This window comes from Uloborus diversus, unplaced genomic scaffold (assembly GCF_026930045.1).
Source record: "Uloborus diversus isolate 005 unplaced genomic scaffold, Udiv.v.3.1 scaffold_14, whole genome shotgun sequence".
NCBI classification, from domain to species: domain Eukaryota; kingdom Metazoa; phylum Arthropoda; class Arachnida; order Araneae; family Uloboridae; genus Uloborus; species Uloborus diversus.
This window is the reverse complement of record NW_026558098.1, coordinates 1,354,861-1,380,466: the sequence shown is the minus strand read 5'-3', so window position 1 is coordinate 1,380,466 and position 25,606 is coordinate 1,354,861. Positions and strand designations below refer to the sequence as shown.

Genomic DNA, 25,606 nt, shown 5'->3' with positions numbered 1-25,606 from the left:
AATAACTTATTGACTTTTGCTCACTTTGGAAGAAAAGTCTGGGCCAGTGGAAGAAATTGGACAAAATAGATAAATCCGCTGCCTTTGATGCAACAGTCGTAATGATGACGTATTAGAATTTTTACATAATTTGATTACAAAATTTATTAACTAATAAATTCCTTTTAAACTAATCATGCAGCAAAAAAAAACAGTTATATTTTAATCACAATCTAATAAAATCGTGGGAAAATGGCGATTTACACTTTTCTGAAACAACGCTTTGGCAATTTTTTTCCTACTCAAAATTTAACAAAATGAAACAGCGTCGAACATCATTTGCCTTATTAAAGTGATATTAATTTTAAAGTCATTTTCATCAGGGTACAAATTTTTTCAGTATATAAATACAATAATAGTTTAATTAAAAAACGAATACTGTGGCAATATAAGCAAAGTATAACGCCAAGTTAGGGACCTTAATTTAATTCAAGTTGTAAACAATATCTGGGTACTAAAAAAAAAAGCACATAGATAAATAATCTAAACACACTCCTTCTCTAAACCCCAAAGTTGCAATTATTCACAATCAACCGTTTAAAAAATTCTTTCTGCTGAATTAAGCTGGCCACTATTAAATCTCAAATTTGCAATCTATTATATGCTGTAAAATAGTAAACATTTGTATTATTGCATTTAAAAAACTGTTAGATTGAAAAATTGATGTAATTTAAGGAAACACATATCATAATAAGAAGTTTTCGATTTGAGTATCATCGATGCAAAACTAAAAGTGAAAACTTAATGAGCGCAGAGACTTTAACAAACATAAAAAACTCCGCAATAATTTTTTTTTCATGTCATAACTAAATTTTATTTCAAAATAACATTTCCTTTATCGACCCCTATTTCTTATACACTATATAGTTTTCATTTTTGAGAAATATACATTTTACTTTTTTCTTTATATTTTAAAACAAATGTAATTTTTTTTTTATAATCACTTTATATTAACACTGAACGTTAATATTCATCTGTTTTATAAGCGTGCACCATAAAAAAAATGCTTTTAAATAATCAAATCAAAATTTCACATAATATTGCGTTACAGGGGTCATTCCAGGTTTTTACTTTTAGGCCTGTATTTTGTGAAAAAAAGTAGTTTGTTATTTTTTTTTCTTTTTGAAAAAAAAAAAAGCACCCTTATTTTTCTGGGGTGGGGGGCATGTTTTTCTTTTATATATTTAAAAAAAAATATCCTATCATACTGCATGGAATATATTTAGCTGTCACAAATCTAATCTGAAATCACCGTGACTTAAAGTATTAAGTCACGGTGATAGAATAGATAGATAGATAGATAGAATTTCTACACAGCTTGGAACTTCCAAGTTATATAGAAATGTTCATGCGATTGGTATTGATTTCATTGTTGAAGATGAAAAAGTTCAGTGAATTAAAAATGTTCATCTGTTATAATTTTGTATTCTTTAATAAATAAAATGCTTGTAAATGATTTCAGTATAAATAAAATCAAGGCTTTTAAGTAGATTTTCAAATTTCCTCCTTTGTTCTGTTTTGGTGACTAGCAAAACTCAGTAACTGTTTAAAAAAATAAAAAAAAAATTAAATTAAACAATTTACCAAGAAAGAAAATAAAATTTTGTTCTCATAGTTCTAATTTCCAGGGGTGATTGTGAGTTCATCAAAAAATACCTGAAAGTTTCAAAGCTAGAACGCGGGGGGGGGGGGGGGGGGGGATTTGGCCCCTATTACTTAAGTGCACCTTTGCCATAGTATTAAATAGTTCTGAGTCAAAATATTGTGTGTGCATTTGATTAAATTTTTAATGGGTCACAAAGTTACTTTTGAGCTGGTGTTATACAAATTATCTTGACATTTGTCCATCTTAAGGGATAGGTGTCCATCTTAAGGCTCTTGCAGGTATATTTGATGAGTATTATATAATTTTGAAAAAATTGCGGAGGTAGGGAGATTAAAGCATAACAAAAAAAAAACACATATTCCGGTATTTTCGGACATGAAAATACCGGAAATACGTCCGAAAATACCGGAAATTCGGTAAAATACCGGAACACAATCACCCCTGTATAGTATTAAATAGTTCAATAGTCAGAGTCAAAATAGTGTGTGTACATTTGATTAAATTTTTAATGGGTTACAAAGTTACTTTTGAGCTGGTGTTATACAAATTATCCTGACATTTGTCCATCTTAAGGGATAGGTGTCCATCGTAAGGCTTTTGCAGGTACATTTGATGAGTATTATATAATTTTGAAAAAAATGCGGAGGTAGGGAGATAAAAGCATAACGAAAAAAGAACATAATTCCGGTATTTTCGGACATAAAAATACCGGAAATACGTCCGAAAATACCGGAAATTAGGTAAAATACCGGAACACAATCACCCCTGAATTTCATATGTGTTCTGGCCAGTGAGGTTCATTTTAATAGGAGTCAAGTTGAGGTGGGGTTAAATTTTTAGTTTAAAATCAATTTCTGTTGTTTTAAAAACATAGGACACGCTAAATTTTTAGTTTAAAATCAATTTCTGTTGTTTTAAAAACATAGGACACTATTCAGCGGGTAGGCCAAGATGATGGATGGCTGATGAGGTATGAGCGAAGATAGGCCAAGAAGTTGCAGGGAAACATCAAATTTGTCGCCAAGTTGGCGACAAAACTTGGCGACCAAGACTGGCGATATATCGCCAAGTGTCCGCCAAATTATAACACCACTTAAGTTTACATCTAAACTAACAATGATTTCCCCCCCCCCCCAAAAAGGGACAAAAGACCTCTTTAGAAACACCCGAATGCAACCAAAAAGTGGAGCACAACTAGATTCCACTAGGAATCTACGCACCAAATTTCAACTTTCTAGGACATACCGTTTTTGAGTTAAGTGAGATACATACACACATACATACGTACATACGGACGTCAGGAGAAAACTCGTTGTAATTAACTCGGGAAACGTCAAAATGGATGTTTCGGGTGTTCGTTTGTCTGTACGTTCCTAGGCATATATCCACGTGTGGTCGGTTCGAAAAAAAAAACTCAACATTCATTCGGGGTCGAGAAAAATGGAAATGAAGGCTGATTTTTGGGTGAAAATTTTTTTGCGACTACTTCCTTTTTTGCAAAAGGAAGTAAAAAATTATATTTAAATTTCATATGCTTTCCGGCCCGCGAGGTTCCTTTTAATAGGAGTCGTGTTCGAGTGGGGTTAAGTTTTTAATTTTAAATTGCAGGGTTCGTACTCAATTTCAGAAATAAAATGAAGGAGTTTTGGAGGAGTAAAATGAGATTTTGAAGGAGTACTTAATAGATTGTCATTAAATGATGTCACACTTTTTTTTTCAACATATTTGACCCTCTGCCTCCTTTATCACAAACTATCAAGCTTCACCTAACTCCTCCTCTTGTCACATGTCATATTTTTTACAAACATGTTGTTACAATAACTGTGAGGTGTCACTTTTTGTCACCCTCTCTCCTCTCCTTTCATGAGCCGTTTCCTACTCAAAGCATGACATCACTTGTGGATGACCCTTTTTACAATATCTTAACTGCGATTAACTAAACCATTTTTTCTTAAACACTCACTTAAATGTAGTGCATCTACTTATGTATTTTTAAATATTTAAATAATAATTAAACAAACTGACTCTAGCTGCTGAGAGTTTGGTGAAGGGAAAAGCAATAATCATAAAACTTGAAAAAATAGCCAAGCACCCTTTAAGCATGGTTTACTTCACTTATGAAATGTCTTAGTCTTCTAATAAAAATTTCTCCTTCAACATTTATGAATTAACTATGATCAATTTGTAAATCGAAAAAAATAAATGCATGAAATAACTACATTAAAATCGCCTTTGTGACAAAGTTATCGCAGTTATGATACTGTAAAATAAAAACTTATACTTCTAATAAAATACTCACCTTCAACTTTTATGAATCAACTACGCCCAATTTGTATATCGAAAAACAATAAATGCATGAAATGACTACATTAAAATCGCCCTTATACCTTCGCCCAGGTGACTAAGTTAAGTTGTCGGTCCAAGTATTTTAAGCTACTGTCATAGAGGAAGATTATGTAGCCTTGAACTAAAAAAGAAGGAGTTTTGAAGGAGTTAAAACCAAAATGAAGGAGTGTGAAAGGCCCTTCAAAAAAATTTCATAAATGAAGGAGTATTGGAGGAGTTTTGAAGGAGCGTACGAACCCGAATTAGTTTTTGTTGTATCAGGTTAAGCATGCGACACTATTCAATTAGAGAAAAGGAAAACGATGGCTTGTTTCTCACCTTGATGAATGAAGAGAAGACCCTGTAGTTGTCCGCATTGTAGTCCCTCCCGCCGTAGTAGGAGCGAAGATAGGCCAAGAAGTTGCAGGGAAACATCCCGTACAGGCGATGGAATAAGGAGTACACTCCTATCTGGAGGTGCAACACGCAGGTTTCGGGAACTGTACCTGTCAGATCACAAGATTATCTTTCATCCTTCCTTTTGGTCCCCTTATCTTAATAAGGGAAGTCAGTACCCTAAAGACTTTCAAAAAATTGATTTTTTGATTTTATATACAGTAGAAGACCGTTATAACACACACCTTGGGACCAGAGCTTTTGCATTATACAGATTTTTGCGTTATATAGATCATTTCACAAATTTTGAAACTAATATTCAGAATATATCTCTATATTAGCACTTCAGAATGAGTTTTATCCGCAATGAGTATTAAAGCACCAATACTACAATGAGTTATTCACGAATAAATATGTTTCACAATCAAAATCCTGCATCTTCATGGTTTGCATAACAGCTGCATTTTCAACAGCCATCTGGTATTTTCTGTTTACTGTGAGGTACTCATTTTCAATTCAAAAGCTTTGAACTAAGATGTAAAGATAAAAAAACTTTCAAAATTTAATTTGCCTAATATTTTTATTTTTGCAAAGTAAAACAGAGGGATTTTTTTAAACTTCAAAACCTATCGTTTACTTCTGAAAAGTAGTGCAGTTTATAGAGAATTGCGTTATACAGGTCGGCATTATAACGATCTTCTACTGTATTTTGAAACTCCATTTCAATACCTTTTTAATGATACGAATTTCTTGATCGTGCTCATATTAGAAGTAAGTTAAAAAGTGCTTCAAAAAAAGGTAAACATATGTTGAGAAGGTATGATTTTCCCCTTTAAATTGCAAAATCTCGAAACGGTATTTTTGAAACTAAATGTTGCTTTTTCTCAGAAACTAAATTGCGTTAGGATTTGAAATTTTTATCATCTATTTCCATGTATCTAGTTGCATATACTGAAGTAAAATTTTTCTCATATTCCAAAAATATTTTTTTATAGAGCTGATTTCGTGTTGCAAAATGGCATTTTTGGAAAAAAATACAGTGACTTACATGTTAGAATTTTTTAAATAAAAACTAAGCTTCCTTTCTGTAAAATTTTATTTCAGTATAGAGAAAAGAGTCTACTTAACGTACAGAAAAAATTTCATTATTGTATCTTTTAATAGATTTTCAGAAAAAGGTACATTAACCTTTGCAAATTAACATTGATGGTATAGGGGGTACTGACTATCCTTAAGAAAGATATTAATACAAATACAAATGTGACAACCAGCAACAGGCTCTGGGCCCAGCTAGGCTGGTCCTAGTCAATTAATTAGTCCCCAATGAAGATCGATGGCCCTCTTAAAACTGTCTACTCCTTTGCTCATGACCACCTCTTCCGGTAAGCTGTTCCACTACCCTGCTAAAATAATAATTCTTCCTGATATCCATGTTAGCCTGAGATTTGAATAGCTCAAAACAATGACCCCTCGTCCTGTTTTCAGTGCTAAACTTCAGCCCCGTAACATCTTTCGTTTTAATAAATTTAAACAGCTGAATCATGTCCCCTCGGTCTCTTCTTTGCTCAAGAGTGTACATTTTTAGCCTTCTAAGCCTGGAATCGTAGTCTGAGTGAGAAAGTCCACTTATTAGCCTTGTAGCCCGCCTTTGAACCCTTTCCAATACATTAATGTCTTTCTTCAAGTAAGGCGACCAAAACTGAACAGCATACTCCAAATGAGGACTTACCAAACTCCTATATAAGGGCAGAAGAACCTTCTTAGATTTGTTTGAAATAGATCTATTGATAAACCCAAGCATTTTGTTGGCCTTGTTACTAGCAATACTGCACTGTTGACTAAACTTGAAGTCCTGATTTGTAAAGATACCCAGATCCATAACATTTTCTGCCTAGTTTATGACTGAACCCTGTAAACGATATCTCATACGCTTATTTCCATGATCCAAGTGTAGCACTTGACATTTTCCTACATTAACTGCCATACCCCATTTATCTGCCCACTGAGTAATATGATCTAGATCCTCTTGCAGCTGTTTCACTTGTTCTTCATTTTCGACAATCCCCATAACTTTGACATCCCCTTTGATATAACCCTGCTTAGAATTTTATTTTATGAGTAAATTTTGTTTTAAATAGAGAAACAAATTTTATATTTTAAAATGCGAATTTTCGATGTTTTTGTGAAGCTACTGATTTTATTACTTGATTTTTGTGAAAGTACCGATTTCAAAACAAGATTTTTGTGAAGGTACCGAAAAACGTCAGCAAAATCAGCCTGTATTGGGCCCTATATTTAATGTGAATATCATCTTTTCTGACTAGAAAAAAAAAAAAAAAGAAAAAACAATGTCTTGATATTGAAAATCTCAAACTAATTTTACAACGGCTAAACTGAGAAACATTCATCTAAGGTGCACATGAAAAAGATTTTGTGTGTGCATTACTCTAAGTCAAAATTTTAAATTCTAATATTTATTACTCTCCTGAACCAGGAGTTCACAGTTTTTATAATTCAATACTGAAAGTTAAAATCATACTAAGCAATATAATTTTGCATAATGTTAATACTTTAAAGTTACAAAATTTTATACAAAATTGAGTAGAAATTTGGTAACATGCCGATAAATGAAGCTCAATTCACTATTCTTGCCACCATGGGCAAAATGTGGTTAAAGGTTTTTACTCTTTTTTTCCACCTAACGCGCATTGTTTCATATGTTGTGTTTCAGAATGAGTGTGAGGATTTATATTTAAAAAAAACGTAAGTTTTTATTTTAAAATTTAAAAAAAAAATCTCACTTCCGAAATTTTTTATGTTTTTCCAAAATCTTGAGGGTTTTTTGTAGTTTTGAACTTTATATTTACTGTATGTAAATTTATTTTACAAAAAAAAGTACAGTTATTTTATTCTAAAAGTTAAGATGCCAAGAACTATTCAAGCATATTCTGTAAACGTGCGTCCTTTAGATACTGAATTTCTTAAAATAAGTTGACTCTACGACTTTATAAAAATATGAAGGTGTTATTTTACGTAAACTATAGTAGATATTTTTAGTAGGTATTTTCAAAGCATTTTTGAATAGCAAATTAATGTACGGTATTTTTGTATTGTTCATGTTTTGTCGAGACATTTTTACTTTTCATACATTAAAGTTTGGATAACTAAGCGTTTTTTTTTTTTCTTTTTTTTGGCTGAAATAGTTATATTATTTTGGGGATGTTTTCCGCTTTAAACATCACAATTTGAATCGCTTTGCTCTTTTTTAGCAGAGTATGAGAAAAGTTTTTGTTCGACAAAATGCATGTTGGAAAATAGCTTTTATTTCTATTGGTACATATTTCATTGGTGAGCTGTGATAGTAATTTATTAATTTAAGCATTTTAAATACATTCTAGTAATTTTTATTTATCTAAAAAAACTTAAAAGTTTCTGGTATTTGTGAAGCGTACATTCGCGAAGTTTTTTTTTGTTGTGGTTTTATGTAGTTTTTATATGTATTGTGTTCTGAAGTGCTTTGATCATGTTTTTTTAGCTGAATTTTTCCTGTTGGAGCTAAAAAAGCAGCGCAAAGAACGATGTATGACATATGTCGTCATACATCGTTTTCTTGGCGACGCTTTCTTGGCGCCAACAGGAAAAAGTCACCAAGGGTGGGGTATATACAGGGATGAGAGTGGTCAGAGAGCAAAAAGGAGGAAATCCAAAAAAAAAAAAATCGTAAAACGGACGATATCCCAAAAAAATTTGGTGAAAGGGATGATATACAAAACCACATCAAAATAAACCTGGAAGCCATGATATTCAAAAATTCAACAAAAATGGCTAATTTACCAGTTTTAAAGGTAATACCTATTTAATTAAGTATAAGTAATAATTATGTACAATTTACTGCATTGTACCATGTAAAAGCATTTATACCTTAATAAATCTACATTTTGAAAAAGAGGCAACAATTTCTAACCCCTGATTCCTTGAACAAAGGGTTGAGGGAGTCAGAGGTTAATCTTGGCTGCAACACACAATAGTGTCAACTTTTCATATTTTTTTAGAGAAAAATACCTTTTTTTTCATTAAAAACATTTGAATTTATAGTGTTAAACAAGTGGGAACATGAATTTTAAAATTAGGTCTCTTTGTAAAGTAAAAATTTACAACAGAGAGAAAAATCTAAAATTTCTTTATGTGGTAAAACATACTTTTCATTAGTAAGCATTGAAAATAAATATATTTGTATATAAATGATTGGTCCTTGCATTAGAAATTGGAACCCAAAATTTGTTTTTAAAAACTTCCTAATACGATTTCGGAATCAAAAGAACAACTTGCAGCTGCCTCATTTAATCATAAAATCTCAAAACTTTTAATAGGCTGTAAAGCCTAAACCATTTGTGATTCACCATAAATAGTTTTTACTTTCATATATATACACACAAAAAAAAAAGGAACAATGCCAAGTTTCCATAAATTCGAGACTGTGGGTGCTAAGCCACGTTTTTTGATTGAGTTTTGCATTTTTTCTAAAATAAATTTTAAAAAAAAATATTATTGAAATGATGAATAAAATAAGCAGATATAATGTAGCATATAGCAAAAAACCACTCGACATTAAAAATAATTGAAATACTCGCAGGATGTAAAAAGATTGAAATCTCAGACAAGGCATGCAGCTTTCAGCACAGCACATGTTTTGACGTCGTTGGCATGATTCCAAAACATACGTTTTTGGCAGATATCGCGGCGGATGAAGATTCCAGGGGGGGAAATTAAAAGAAAATTAAATCGGGGACCAAAAAATTTTTTAAATATGGTATTTTTCCCTCTTTTTGAGAAAAATAAGGCCTGAAAGAGGCAAAAAAGAAAGGAGGATAAGGAGGAAAGGTTTTAAAAACCAACAGAAAAAGCCAGAATTCAGGCAAAAGCCGGAAAAATCTCATCCCCGTATATAACATTACTTCCATAACTTTTTTTGAAATTTGCAACGGCAGATTTATTGACAACTGTAGTCAGAATATCAAACACTAAAACAGTAACAAACCAACGAGAACATCAGTAACAAAAATACGAGACACCGATATATTTGTACTCACTTGGCTTCTTGTAATTCCAGGCCACCAGGCGGGAAAAGACATCGAAAGTGTCCCCCAGGTAGCCCCCCATCTGGGAGGGGATCATGGGGAGGAGGCAGATCACGGCAAACAGGGCCGCTATCAGGTTGGGGGGCTCCACATCATTCTGAAAAATCAAACGCACAAGAGTGTTACAAATTTTGCTGACACGTTAATTTCATGTAGCTAAGTTCGCTTTTTTTTTTTTCGAAGTGAACAAATTGGAAATTTGATTTGAGAAGGACAGCACACAAAGAAAGAACAATCTATTTTGCAAAAAAACCTGCAACAAAACATTATTTTTAATTTTTGGCAGTCAATGTCTGCCGTCAAAAAAGTGGAAAATTTTCACCTTTTTTTTTCATGGGGCAAAGTAAAAATAAACAAATAAATAAAATAAATAAATAATAATTATAATGAAATATTTGCTATATGGTCCATTGAAAACATTTTTGATCGAATGACTGAAAAAATAAATAATGAAACAAAAAACGAGTGAATAAATAAGAGTGGAAAAGAAAATAAAGGAATGTAAGTAAATTAATAAATGAAAGAATAGAAATGAATTAATTAGTGAATGAATCCATAAGTGGTTTAAATAAGCTATTGAATTAATAAACAAAATGAAGTATTCCACTTTGCCTCACATGCACTGTACTAATTGCACAAAACATTCAAAATAAAAATAAATGAATATTATTTAAATAAATACCACACCAATGGAGGGGCATGGATGTTACAAAAAGGCTTCGAGTACACAAAGTAATATCAGTTTTTTTCTTCCTTTTTTTTTCCCCTTTTTTTTAAGTTTTTTTTTTTTTTTTTTCAATAAAATATGTTTAAAAATCATGCCCCAGGTTTTTTTTAATTTTTTTTTAAATAAAATATGTTTAAAAATCATGGCCCATGACCTTTTTTTTTTGAACATTTAACTTAAGTGTAAATGCTGATCAGTTAATAAAATATTTTTTTTTTTAACTTCTCCATTGGCATTTGAAAAATGGATTCTTAAACATGCGCACTTCAAAGTATTTCAATTTATTATTTAAAGTAAATTGTCATAACAGCGAATACCAATACAGTAGAAGACCATTATAACACACACCTTGGGACCAAAGCTTTTGCATTATACAGGTTTTGGCGTTATATAGGTCGTTTCTCAAATTTTGAAACTAATATTCAGAATATATCTATATTAGCACATCAGAATGGGTTTTATCTGCAATGAGTAGTAAAGCACTAATTATAGGATTAGTTATCCACAAATAAATATGTTTCACAATCAAAATAAAGTGAATTATCCTGCACTTTTGGTAGCTTCATGGTTTTGCATAACAGCTGCATTTTCAAGAGCCATCTGGTATTTTCTGTTTATTATGATTACTCATTTTAAATTTAAAAGCTTTGAAATAAGATGGAAATATGAAAAACTGTTTCAAAATTTAATTTGCCTAACAATTTTAATGTTTACAAGGCAAAACGGAGGGATTTTTTAAACTTCAAAACTTATTGTTTACTTCTGAAAAGTTGTGCGGTTTATCGAGAATTGCATTATACAGGTTGGCGTTATACTGTACAACAAAATATCCGATATATATCAAAATGTCGGATATCTTCGAACCCTGGCACTGTTCCCACTCACTGGGAGAACAGCGAGACAAAATTGCATTTTGTTCTTATTTTCTTTTGTGTGAATTCATAGTTTTTTCGAAACCAACTTTAATAATATCTCGTACAGTAACACATGTTTAACCCTGTTTTAATAGCTATTACAATGTTTGAATTATATTGCAATGTTGCAATACTGTTACCCGAAAAATGGACCATCAAATGCAAAAGTGTGTGGGAAGAAAATAATTTTCCCTCTTATAAGTAAATTATGTATGCACATCACTTGGATTTTTTTTTTTTTTTTTTTGTGCGATTATAGTTTCAGAGACTGGATGGTTTAATATTTCTCATTGGAATTGGATAGTCAAGTAAAGCTTAATTATTTGTGGAAAGGTTACAGTATCTTAGTTTAATTATTAAGGAAATCCCATTGTTTGGACTAATTGGAAAATTATGTTTTTATCACTTTATATTTTCCATTCAAATTTGGGATGTATTTCAATGAATTTTTGTGTGATGGAATGCTTAATAACTAAGAGCATTAAAAAATGAAAGAAATTATTTTCAAACCTCTTGTAAAATTCTTTATAGTAATAATTATAAATGATAAAAAATTATCTACTTTTATTTCACTAAAAAAAAGGGGTGGGGGGAGCTGCTCATTAAAGTATATTTGTCTGCTCCAAAATAACCAATTTTCCTGCTCCAAAATTTTTGAGCTATTAGGATCACTCAGCTCCCATTTTACTATAGGATCAAAGTACAGAGTTCTGGCAAATTTTTCAGTTATCTGCGGTCAGTGTTGCCAGATTGGGGGGAATTTCCCCATTTTGGGGAAATCTGGTGCTATCTGGGGAAATTTTGGGGAAATGGGTTTTGAGGGGAATTCTTTGGGGAAAAATTTTTTCTTGGGGAAAACCTGGGGAAATTTTTTTTTTCGTACTTAAATTCGCGTCTTGATATCTGGTAGTTACATTGTTTGTATCAAACAGCGTTGGTTTAGCTTTGCTCAACTTTATAGAATTCGCATTATGTGGAATATTATGCTACGGAATTCGCATTAATAGTTCTGCGTGAGTAACTAGTTGTTACGTGAAACAGGCAAAAATAAGTGTGATAAAGAATGTTCTTGGATAAATATATACAAAAATCATAGTTTAAATGTACATACAGAAGCAGTAGTAAATCAAGTAGAAAAAAAATATTTGGTTATTTCTTATCTTTCGGTCAGGACTATTTATGACTAGTGGCACTTGCACGGCTTTGCCCGTAGTAGAATATTAAAAAGGTATTTTGGTTCCCCTCTATATTTACAAATAATGCATGATGAATTTCTCGTCAATTGGCTTGCCCACGTCATGGTTCCATGTTATGATAGCTTGGCAATTTAGTCGTCCATCTTATGATAATTTTGCTCCGGAAAATGTTCTTAAAATTGGAATAGAAAAGGAACAAAATCGGATTTTTGAAAAATCGCTTAAAGGTGCACACCCCCACGCTACAAACAAATTCTTTGCCAAATTTCATGAAAATCGGTCGAATGGTCTAGGTGCTATGTGCGTCACAGAGATCCTGACAGAGAGACTTTCAGCTTTATTATTAGTAAAAATTTAAAAAAAAAGATAAAAAAGACAACAAAAAAAGCGAAAATGGGAAGAAAAAAAAAAGTTGGGGAATTTTATAAGAAAATTTGGTTATTTAAGGAAAAAAAATTTTTTCAAGAGATAAAAATATCAGAGGAAGTCGACTCATTTTATGAAAATATTAGTAGAAAAATAATTTTTGAATTTGGGGAATTTTGAAACATCGCTTTTTGGGGAAAAGTTGGTAGGGAATTGGGGAAATCTGGATTTGATCATCTGGCAACACTGTCTGGGGTTTGAAATGTCAAAGTTTGGCGATATTTGTGTTCAAAAAATAATGAAAAATGGGTTATATCTCGTCAATTTACGGTGAAGTAGTTAGACAACCATATTAAACTGGGCAAAGCAAAGAAAGTACCGTAGATGTAAAGCTTCAAAACACAAGATTATTTTGACTGAAAATGAATGGAATTCGTGCCAAATTTAACAAAGCTACTGCAGATTAATTAGGGGTAGTAACCAAAGAAAAATGCTATAATATTAACATGTAGCACATATTAAACTATTTTGTGGCTTATCAAAAATATTTTTTGTTACTACGAAATGACTAAGTTTTTGTAACTGACATTTTATGCATTACTTGAGATCTATTGCTGTCTAGTTAAATGCTTGTCACGTTTTTGTTTTAAATGTAGAGTGCAACTTGTCAAGTGAATGCGAGACAAAATTAAATAGTTTCTTTTGCTTATTTATTAATTCACTTTCATTTCATTCGTTTATCAGGGCAGGCCCGTGTCCAGATTTTCATAAAGGGAGGGGTTTTAAAGCTACCAAATTTTTACTCGAGGGGGGGGGGGGAGTTCAATTCTTCAATCCCTCATAAACTTTAGTTTCACGTAAAATTACATAATCTCAGTGTGGCATTTCTATTCCTGTAAGGACTGCTGTGCCCCCTCCCTACTCACCCCCCAAAAGATAATTCTGGCTGCACAAGTGACCGCAATATACCTTCATTTTACTGCTTCTTTTTAATCAAACATTTTTTGTTTCGAAAAAAACTATGCTTCTTTTTAATGATAACTGGTTACTCTGTGGTATATTGCAGTTAGTGTTACAAAATGTCCACAGATTCTTTTATAATTCAGCATGGCATCATAATGTATATAAGTTTTATGTTCTGAAATAATAATGCTTAATAAACGTTAAACGAAACAAGAAATAACTTATTGCAGATGCAAGTTACATTACCAAACACAATCACTAATGCATCTTCATAGCTGCAACATAAGATAAATCCTTCATAACCTCCTTAAGTAATATTAACTTTGGCAAGCAATTTTGGCTTTATACTGACAAATCATTGAGCGCTTCTTCCACCACAGTTTTTCCGAAATATTGTTCCAGTTGGTAAAGCTCGTATATTGCAGTTTTTTTTTCTTTATTTTTCCTTTTTTTAAAGAAATGCTGCACACAAACTTTTACTTTAAAACTAGTCCAATGTACATTTTTTTAATTTGGCTTATTATTTTTACCCTAATGGGAGGGGTTTAACCCCTAAAACCCTCCCCTTGGACACGGCCCTGTATCAGGGGCCAATACAGAATTTTTTTCTTGCTACCTATTTTTGTGAAAGTATTGCATCATTCTATTTTTGTGAACGTTTTTTTTACCATTAGCACTGTTTTTGTGAAATTTTAAAGGCCTCCTCATTTTTGTAAAAGAGAAGTAGAACAAGTGAAATTTTAGTTCGAAAAGTGTTAATGTCATCTAGTTTTATTTTTTCGATTTTTGGGGATGGGGGGAATCTAAAAACCTAAGAAGTACAAAAAATACCATCGTAGTTTCAGCTTAATGGGCTATGTGCTGTGTACAATATTGGAAATGATGAGAAAAACGGTTTCCCAAAACAGATGTTGAAAGATTGCGATACTATTGCATAAATACACTTTGGCGAGAAACAGCTAAAAATTAGCTAAAATACCACAAAAAGGTTTCTATCTAAGTGATTGTTCATATAAACCTGCTTATAATTTTATTTTATGAGTAAATTTTGTTTTAAACAGAGAAACAAATTTTATATTTTAAAATGCGAATTTGTGAAAATTTCGATGTTGTTGTGAAGCCACTGATATTATAACTTGATTTTTGTGAAAGTACCGATTTCAAAACAAGATTTTTGTGAAGGTACCGAAAAACGGTAGCAAAATCAGCCTCTATTGGGCCCTGTTCATTAATTCAGTTACATTGCTTTATTTTCTTTTCCATTCACTGTTTTATTCACTCATTTATTTTTTTCTCCAGTGGTTGATCCAGGTTTTTATTTTTAAGTCCGTATTTTACGAAGGGAAAAAAAAAAGAAATATATGCATTTATTTATTTTATTTATTTATTTTTTGAAAAAATGAACCATTTTTGGGCATTTTTCTTTGATATTTTTTGTGAAAAAAAGATCGTATACGGCATGTTTAGCAAACACAAAACTAATCTGATACAGGGCCGGATTTAGGGGAGGGCAGGCGGGGCTACTGCCCCGGGGCCTCCACAACAAAGGGTAATAGTACCCACAGTAAAATTTTTACAAAATATCCTAACTTTCACGGGCCAGCAAATTTTACGTTTTTTTCTCCCCTATAAATTATAATAACAATAAAATAAAAAATAAATAGCTGTAACTTCAGGATGTATTTACTATTAAAGTGCTGATCGAAAATGTCGTATACAGTAGAAGACCATTATAACGCCGACCTATATAACGCAATTCTCTATAAACCACACTACTTTTCAGAAGTAAACAATAGGTTTTGAAGTTTAAAAAATCTTTGTTTTGCTTTGCAAGCATAAAAATGGTTAAACAAATTAAATTTTGAAAATTTTTCATCTTTCCATCTTATTTCAAAGCTTTTAAATTGATAATTAGTACCTTATATTAAACAGAAAAGACCAGATGGCTCTTGAAAATGCAGCTGTTATGCAAACCATGAAGCTAGCAGAAGTGTAGAATTTTGATTGTGAAACATATTCATTTGTGAACAACTAATTGTAATATTGGTGTTTTGACACTCATTGCAGATGAAACTCATTCTGAAGTGCTAATATATATATATATTCTGAACATTAGTTTCAAAATGTGTGACATGATCTATATAACGCAAAAACCTGTATAACGCAAAAGCTCTGGTCCCAAGGTATGCGTTATAACAGTCTTCTACTGTATATACAAATATATCAAAATATTCGGATATATATCAAAGTATCGGATATTTTCGAAAATATGACGATCTTTTCGAACCCTGATTGGGGCCTAAACTCCTTTGTTGCCCCGGGCCCTCCACACTTCCAAATCCGGCCCTAATCTGATATAACGTTGGTCTAAAGGATGTCACTGGGATTCTGAAGATGTTTTACTGATATTTTGCTTTCAGACAAATCGACTGAACTTAAAAGTGATGGAAGAACTACTTTTACAAACGACATTTTGTGTAGTAGGGTCTGATTTTAAGATATGAAAATCTGTCAAGTGGCCACTTTTACAATTTTGTGAAGAGGCTACATACTAGTGATGTTCTGGATATCCATATCCGGATCCGCGGATATCCGAGGAAAAATAAAGATCTGTATCCGTATCCGTTACTTTTTCGACGGATCTTAAACGGATCTTTTCTATTCTAAAGATTCTTAAATATTTGAAAAAAAGACTCTTAAACTCTGTTTAAATTAGGTTTTATTCCCTATTTAAATTATAAGGTATTATTTCAGATGCCAACAGTCCTTTTGAGACATGTTTTTTTTTTATTTTTTAGTTTAATATTAGTTTTTGTTATTGATATGGGGTTTCTGTTTTTCTTCATTTTGTTTTTTAACGGCATCCTTCAAAAAAAGTGAGACAAAAGTCTCTATTTACTGTCTGTAAAGGTGTTCACTGCTCTGTTACTCTGTCGGTCGGAGTCATTTCGGTGGAATGGGTCAGCGCTGCATTTATGCTGAAATAAAATGCGAAAAATTATTTCTAGCCTACCCAGTAGCAGCTTTACATTCTTGCTCCTGTATCCTACATCTATCGAGGAAGCTAAAAATAATTTTTCACATTCTGTTTAAGCATTAATGCAGCGTTGACCCGTTCCTTCCAACTCTCCCTCCATTTCAACGCAGATTTCTTTAAAGAGTAAATCATAGTCTTTATTATATTTTCGCCTTAGATGACATTTTTTGAAGCAACAGTGTTATTATTGTGACGGGAATACCTTCCGTAATAAATTTCAAACTTGGATAGTTGAATTGGGCAAAAAAAAAAAAATTTGAGATCCGTATCCGTATCCGCGGATCTTGACACTAATGATCCGTATCCGTATCCGCGGATCTACTTTTTTAACGATCCGGCACATCACTACTACATACAACAAACTCCGACAAATTTAATAATGATTTCTTTACAAGCAGTTGAAACAAACTCTGGTGCAATCGAATCACACTTTTTGAGGGAGGTTGGCAAAATCAAGAGTGTGCAAGTCCACTACTATACAGAATCTTTACTAATAATAAAGCTGAAAGTCTGTCTGGATACCTGGATCTCTGTCTGTCTGTCAGGATCTCTGTGACGCGCATAGCGCCTAGATCGTTCGGCCGATTTTCATGAAGTTTTGCACAAAGTTAGTATGTAGCATGGGGGTGTGCACTTCGAAGCGAGGTTTCAAAAATTCGATGTGGTTCTTTTTCTATCCTAATTTTAAGAACAAAATTTTCATAAGATGGACGAGTAAATTACGAAATGATCATAACGTGGAACCGTAACATGGGCACAAGCCAATCGGCGAGAAAATTCACCATACATTTGTAAATATACAGGCGAACCGAAAGATCTTTTAATTTTTCTATTACGGGCAAAGCCGTGCGGGTACCACTAGTATAAAATATAAAAATAATGGTGAATTCAAAATGAGTGATGCCCTAGTAGTAAAATCACATCACAAAAAAAGTCAAGCGTCTTTTACAGAAGCCGATGGAATTGGATATTAAAACTCGGATTTGTTTTTGTGATGGTTCAATTTATATGCAATACTACTAAATCACTCAATATTTTTAACTCTCTTTTAGCTATTGTTATTACATTACTTTATACTAATATACTTATTATATTACTTTCTTACTACCCAAGACATTTTTCCATGACTTTAAATGAAAATACTAATTTTCCATGATACAGTAGAAGACTGTTATAATGCACACCTTGGGATCAGAGCTTTTGCGTTATATAGATCATTTCACAAATTATGAAACTAACATTCAGAATATATCTATGTATTAGCACTTCAGAATGAGTTTTATCTGCAATGAGTATTAAAGCACCAATATTACAATTGGTTATTCACAAATAAATATGTTTCACAATCAAAATCCTGCACTTCTGCTAGCTTCATGGTTTGCATAACAACTGCATTTCTCTTTACTATGAGTACTAATTTTCAATTTAAAACTTTGAAATAAGATGGAAAGATGAGAAACTATTTCAAAATTTGATTTTCCTTACAATTTTAGTGCTTGCAAGGCAAAACAGAGGGATTTTTTCAACTTCAAAACCTATTGTTTACTTCTGAAAAGTTGTGCGGTTTATAGAGAATTGCGTTATACAGGTCGGTGTTATAACGGTCTTCTACTGTAGTTGATTTTTTTCCCATGACTTTCCAGGATTTCCACGACCCGTACTAACTCTGACCTCAAACAGCCATCCAGCTCACCTTGAGGATGTTGAAGACGGTGTTCATGACCTTGTGCTGAGAAATCTTGTGCAACCAGGACGGTTGCTTGTACACCAGTCCGCAGAGGAGCTGGAGGGTCTGGTAGCGAGAGGGCTCGCTCTTCAGGAGCTCGTTCATTCTGTCGAACAGGTGCTGGAAGATTCATCACCAAAGAGGAAAGGACTATTATAATCATTGAACTAAACAGTGTTTGTTCTAATTTTATGAAAACGAAACATTTATAGTCGAAGACGCAGGGTTGGCTTTTTGCCGGCAGAAACTGGTTATTGCCCTGCCAGTGGCAGAAACTGGTTATAACCGGTAAAAACCGGCAGAAACTGGTAGAAACTGGCAAAAACTAGAAAACGTTTTTAATAGCTCTAGTCATTACTTAATGACAGGCAATTAAGTAAAATGAAAAATATAACTCCATTTCGTCATTGCAAAAACTTAATACAATAGTTATTTAATAATTAGTGTAAAAATATTTTAAATAACAAGACTGACATTTCCAAAGCAAAGTAAAATTCATCATAGTTGAAATTACTATGTGTTAGAAATTTTAGCCTTGTAATGTTGTAAACGTAACAAATTTTTCAGTTTGGTGTTTATAATTATTTTGTTTGCATTTAACATGAAGTGTAATATATGTATCAAATATTTAAATAAATACAGATTTGTTTTATTTCATTAAACTCTAAAATACAAGAACTTGTCATTTTACACTTAATATAACTGAATAAAGCTATTCTCAAGGAGCTTAATCAAGCAGTTACTGATAATCATTTACTCGCCTATATGCTCCATCCAAAGTATTTGAGAGTAAATTTATCATGTAATCAAGAAGAAAGTGCCCGCACTTTATTCACAAATATTAACCCTGATTATGTACCTTATACCATTGCTTTACTAAACAAATCGGCCCCTTTTCCCAAAACCTATTTTTCTAATCACGTTGTAACAACTACTCCAAATACCACATGGTGGTCCAGTTTCAAAAAATGTGCTATAGATGAAAGTTTTGTGAATCTTGCTTGTTCTTTGAGGATAATGCCAGCTAGTTCTGCTGGGATTGAAAGAATCTTTTCAAATTTCTCCGTTGTGCACAACAAATTAGGAAATTGGTTAGGTTTAGAAACAGCGTCAAAACTTTTATTTTGTTACAGGCTGCTGCAGTGTGAAAACAATGTAAAATTTGATTTTGAATGGTGATAGTGTTGTAAGTAAATTGTATTTGGGTTAATATTTAATTATTTTTCTTATACATTTTTTGTTGTATGTCAGGAATTGCATTTATGTCACTTTTTGAGTTACTGCCAGTTTCTGCCATAAATGTGGCAGAAAGGGGTTTTTGCCATGCCGGTTTTAACCGGTTTCTACCAGTGGTTTTTACCGCCTCGGCAGAAACCTGCCAACCCTGCGAAGACGACAAATAAATGCAACAAATCAATGAGAAGTAAGAAAAGGGATGCAAAAGCAGCCAATGCAGTACTTTAAATAATCTTCATTCACTTTTCAGTCTAATTTATTTCAAACAAAATAAAGATAGATGCGTATATACCAGGGCCCTAACCAGACTATAGTTTCGGGGAAGGTTTTACTGACACATTACTCATCATGCATTGTTACACAATACACAGTCAACCCTCGTTTATCTCGATTAATTCGTTCCAGACTTTACCGCGATAACTGAATTTCCACCAAGTAGGATTATGTATATATTTTTATAATTGGAGCGCATAAAACTTACTTACGGCAATTTAAATAGGTTTTTATCATAGTTAGAGCCCCGAGACATAAAACAGCACCCTTATACTTGTATTACTCAATATATTGCACAAATTATGAGAAAATTAGATATGTTAGACGCAATAGATATCAAATTGTTAATTATTGAGAAATAAACTACACACACACACATGCAGTTCTTACACACTACTACTAGTCTATGAAAAAACCTCAACTTGTTCGATGAAGAATCAATTGCCCGTTAGTGAGCGTAGGTACCCCCCCCGTTCTTCTCTACATTTACGTGTACAACTTAAGAAGCTTGTACATTGTTGAACACCATTTACCAGGGTTGGCCGGATTGGACCCAATTGGGTTGTACCCAAGGTTTTTTTTTGTTTTTTTTTTTTGAAAAAACCCGTTTAAAAAAACCCATTATTTTACCCACATTTGGGTTTTTTAAATTTTCTGAGAAAATTTTTAAAAAATTGATTAATTTAAATACTTTCACAATTTAAGCTTATTTTTTAGTTGTTCATTACCACAGGCAATGTACAAAAAAAATGAATTTTGAACTTTAATAGTATTTCTTAACTCGTGACGGCATTAAAAAAATACTTCAAAGATTTCAAATAAATGTATTTCACTTTTTTCTTTAACTGGTCAATAAATAACTCAAATTATCTTGACTTAGTCCTGTTCTGTCTGATTTTCTCAATATTTGTAGATTGTACAGGGGAAACCGTTCTAGCTAAAAGGCTTTAATGTGAATTATTTTCTGCAAACGAACACGTCCCAAATCTCAAATAAACAAGGTATATTTTTTAGAAATGAACAGGTTTCTCAAACGGTCAGACAGAAAACAGAATAGGATGTACAGTATTTTCATTATCTTACGAAAAAGTTTAATATTTCTTACTCTGTGCACAGAAACATAAAATTATAAAAAATGTCTTGATTAAGCTGGAATTCAGTAAAAAGGGATCTAAACTACTTGAGGTTCTACAGTAGTTTTGCATAACAAAATGAAATAGAATAAAGTAAAATGCAAAAAAAAAATCATAGTAACTAAAAACGAACAATAGATTTTATCACGCGAGAAGTAACTTTGACTTAACTGTCGGTAATCATGGAAACTAAAAAATCTGAAACTTCACCATTCTTGGGTTTTGTCGTCTTTTACTTTTTTTCAAAAAACTCTGAATTTTAACTAGTTTTCCAGCTTTTTTACCCCAAGACAATTTTTGCGCTTTGTCCATATACTTATGCTACAATATGCTACAAGTACTCCACATTTTCCCTAAAAAAAGACAAAAAAAATCCTCATTTCTTTTAAAAAAAACCAGCTTTAGTTGGGTTTTTTTGGGTTTTATTTAAAAAAACCCAAAAAAAACCCTGGGTCCATGGGCTTTTTTTTTAAAAAACCCGGGTTTTTGCCAACCCTGCCATTTACAGATGTATTTATCCCCTAGTAATAATACAGTGATTTATACCTTCCGGTTAGTGCTTAACGGTTAAAATGAAATAGCGATTCCCTACACTCTCTTTGGCGATTTTATACCTCCACTCCCTCGACTAGTACAACTAGCCCCTCAGATCTTACTTAAAAGCTTACCCTACTTAAAAGACATAAGCATTGTTATTCTTTTGTAGAAAAAATGTTACACAAACGCATAAAAAAGGCTAATTAGTATATTTGAAAAAAAAACTAGAAAAACCGCGATGTAATGAAGCCGCGAAAGTCAAAGTGTGAAGTAGCAAGGGACGACTGTAACTACATTGGGATGAAATACATTAGTCACGCCCCAAAAATCAGATCTCACTCAAAAGTAGTTAAGTCATAATTTGACTCATTCAGGTAATATTTGGTGTTTTGAACAAAGAAAGCTAATGGCAAGCTCTTTCAATAAATAAAGTTTTATGCACATTTTGCGTGAAAAAAGAAAAAATACACATGGAACGCATATTCTTAAAATTTTTACTTTTTCTAAGAAAATATAGCTATTAAATACAATTTAATTAGTAAGAAGTAAATTTTAAGACTTTCACCAATTTTTTTCAGAAATAAAAAAACAGAAACAAAACTGGTTTAGTCCCCTCACCCTAGCAGGGGTGCTCGCCTGGGGGGGGGGTCATGGCTCAGACTGCGTCATTGAAATTTTTAGAGGGGGATTTTTGAGGGGTATTTTGCTCATTTTCAAGGGGGGGCTCTTGCTTTTTTGGGGGGAGGGGAGTTACAATGTTTAGGAGGTGCACCCTTGGGGTAGCACCCCAGACCATATTAAGTTTAAAATATAAAGTATCTGCACACACAACTCAAAACTATCTGCAGTGTATACAGTAAATAGGCAAAATAGTACGAATGCCTTTTACTTCCAATCGTGTAGTCATAACAGCAAAATCGGAACTTTTTTCATTCATTTATCGACCTTTTTATCGTTTAATATTGATATTAATTCACAATCAGGGTTGTAACCAGAAAATACAGTTGAACCTCCATATATCGAAGTTCCACATATCGAAATTTTCTATAAATTCGAAACCCCAGCAAATTTCTATGTTCATTACATAGAAAATTTTTTTCTATATATCGAAAAAATCTCCATATATCGAAAAAAAATTTCGAGACATTCGTAGATTATTTTTCCTACTTACTATTTGTCTCATGAAAAATGAAGGTTAGCGGAGAAAATTATAATCACTAAAGGTTGCTACGAAACTCAGAAGGAATCTGGGGTTGAGGGGTGTGTAGATAGGTCGTTGTTCTGTTCTGGAGTTCTTAAATTCCGCCAAGTTTATTTCAAATCTTAGTTGCAGCCAGTAACACTGTAAAATCAGTTTCAAGTTATCCCTTTTGTCTGTTGATTATCATTCCTAGTATTTCTAGCTCTTCTTCCGGTTCAAGTTGAATTGTCGAAGATAATTATATCCATTGCTGCTTGTTAAATGCAAAAAAAAATGTTATGGTATCCACTAGATTTAAAAAACATTTTTGAAGAAATTAGCATTTTGATGTAGTAACTAAATGTGGATTAAATTCAAACAAAATTTTAATTTTTTTTTTTTTTTTTTATGAAGTTTTAATGTCTTATGGTACTTGGATGCTTACTATATATAAGTCGAACCTCCATATATCGAACTTCCACATATCGAAATTTTCTATATATCGAAATCCCAGCACATTTCTATGTTCATTACATAGAAAAAATGTTTCTATGTATCGAAATCCCAGCTAATTTCAATGTTCATTACATAGAAAAATTGTTTCTATAGATCGAAAAAATCTCTATATATCGAAAAAAATTTCGAGACATTCGTAGATTTTTTTTCCACTTCAGACTGTTTGTCTCATGAAAAATGAAAATTAGGGGAGAAAATGATGTTCACTAAAGGTTGCTAAGAAACTCATAAGAAATCTGGGGTTGAGGGCAGGTAGATAAGTGTTGTTCCGTTCTGGGGTTCTTAAATTCCCTCAAGTTTATTTCAAATCTTAGTTGCAACCAGTAACATTGTAAAATCAGTTTCAAGTTATCCCTTTTGTCTGTTGATTATCATTCCTAGTCTACTTAGCTTCAGTAAAAATCATTCAAGTTAAGTAGATTGATTTTTTACTTTTCTCTTGATTACATTGTCAAAACGAAAATCCCCTAATGTGCGACGGTTCAAGTTTAATTGCCGAAGAATAAAGGTGTATGAAGGAGCAAAAATTTCATTTCTGTTAAATTTTTAATTATTAACTTTCATTTAATCTGATGTTCATTTAAATTATAAATTCGGTTCCAAACACGAAAATTAGTTTTTATTTTAATGTTTCAGGATTTTTTATGACAAAATAAGATTGTTTCTATATATCGATTTTTTTTCAGGCAATTTGCTACTTCGATATATGGAGGTCCAACGGTAATTTTGGAGTGGGTTTCAAAACTTTCATGCGAAGCTTTGTGGAAGAATTTGGACATTTTTTAATATAAACGAACATTCAAATGCCAAACTGAGCTTCTCGGGGAGAGGGGGGCTGAACCCTAACACCCCCCTTGTATCACAATTACCGCGGCTAATGTAGCTGCACATAGTGTGCGTCTACATTATCCAGCTATGCCCACCGCCTCAAAATTTCCGGAAACTTCACATCCCAAACAAAGTTGAAGGTAGCCACAAACCTTGTCGTGGGGATCCTTCACACGCAGCAAGATGTCCAGCGAACGATTGGACTGCACCGCAATGAAGTAATCCACCAGGCCATAGAGAAGCCTCGAATCTTTCGCTGCAGAGAGAAGTTCCGATTTGAAGGTTCATCTTTCATAATTGTTTACCGACTCTTAACGTTTAAAATGTTTCACATTTTGTCATTTAAAATAACAGCAAAACATTCAATGTTTTTCAAATACAGTAGAATACCTTTATAACGCCGACCTGTATAATGCAATTCTCTATAAACTGCACACCTTTTCAGAAGTAAACAATAGGTTTTGAAGTCTAAAAAATCCTTTTGTTTTGCCTTTTAACATAAAAATTGTTAGGAAAATTAAATTTTGAAACAGTTTTTCATCGTTTCAACTTAATTCAAAGCTTTTAAATGAAAATGAGTACTCACAGTAAACAGAAAATACCAGATGGCTTTTGAAAAATGCAGCTGTTATGCAAACCATGAAGCTGGCACAAGTGCAGGATAATTCACTTTCTTTTAACTGTAAAGCATATTTATTTGTGAATGATTAGCTGTATAGTTAGTGTTTTAATACTCATTGCAGATAGAACTCATTCTGGAGTGCTAATCTATGTATATTCTGAATATTAGTTTAAAAAATTGTGAAATGACCTATATAACGCAAAAACCTGTATAACGCAAAAGCTCTGGTCCTAAGATGTGGGTTATAACGGTCTTCTACTGTACTCGATAGCTTAGTTCCCACCATTTTCTAAGAGGGTCAACTTTTATTTGAATTATATACCGCATAAAAATACGTCCAACTAAAATTTTGAGGGGCATTTACGCTCGTGAAATATTCCTATAGATAAGGGCGAATTCAGCTCCTAGTTTTGGAAGAAGCCATTATCGGAAAGTGGGGGAAGGGTCAAAGTGCAATCTTTGGGCAAAAATACGGCTCGGGAGCAAATTTTTTACAATGCTAGACTCCAAAGCTTTAGGCTATAAGGAGTTCTTTGCAGAAGGCATCGAAAAACTTGTACCACGCCTCGACAAGTGCTTAGATAACAGAGGTGGTTACGTTAAAAAGTAGATTTTGAACAGACATGCGACTGAAGCAAGATGAAAAATACTGCCTTGCGAACTAACACAATACTGTTAGTACTTTGTACTACACCTGAAACTTGTTCCATTCATTTTTGTATCCATACAGCCGACTATTTTAATTGGATGCATGAAATTAACTGGAACATGTCGAATTAGCTTCCAATGCCACTTTTTTCTGCACAGTATTTCGGTCGCTCGAAAAATACCGAATTCCGTAGAAACAC

General features: G+C 32.6%; 1 protein-coding gene across 1 annotated transcript in view; it reads right to left on the bottom strand.

Annotated features, from left to right (window-relative positions):
• LOC129232827 (hamartin-like) overlaps positions 1–25,606 on the bottom strand; it is a 115,516-nt gene that overhangs the window by 78,478 nt on the left and 11,432 nt on the right. Inside the window, exons 3-6 of the mRNA XM_054866926.1 lie at positions 24,289–24,392; positions 18,401–18,553; positions 9,457–9,601; positions 4,310–4,476 (exon numbers count right to left, since the gene is read on the bottom strand). Coding sequence (XP_054722901.1) covers positions 4,310–4,476; positions 9,457–9,601; positions 18,401–18,553; positions 24,289–24,392 — 569 coding nt within the window. The remainder of the gene's footprint in view (positions 1–4,309; positions 4,477–9,456; positions 9,602–18,400; positions 18,554–24,288; positions 24,393–25,606) is intronic.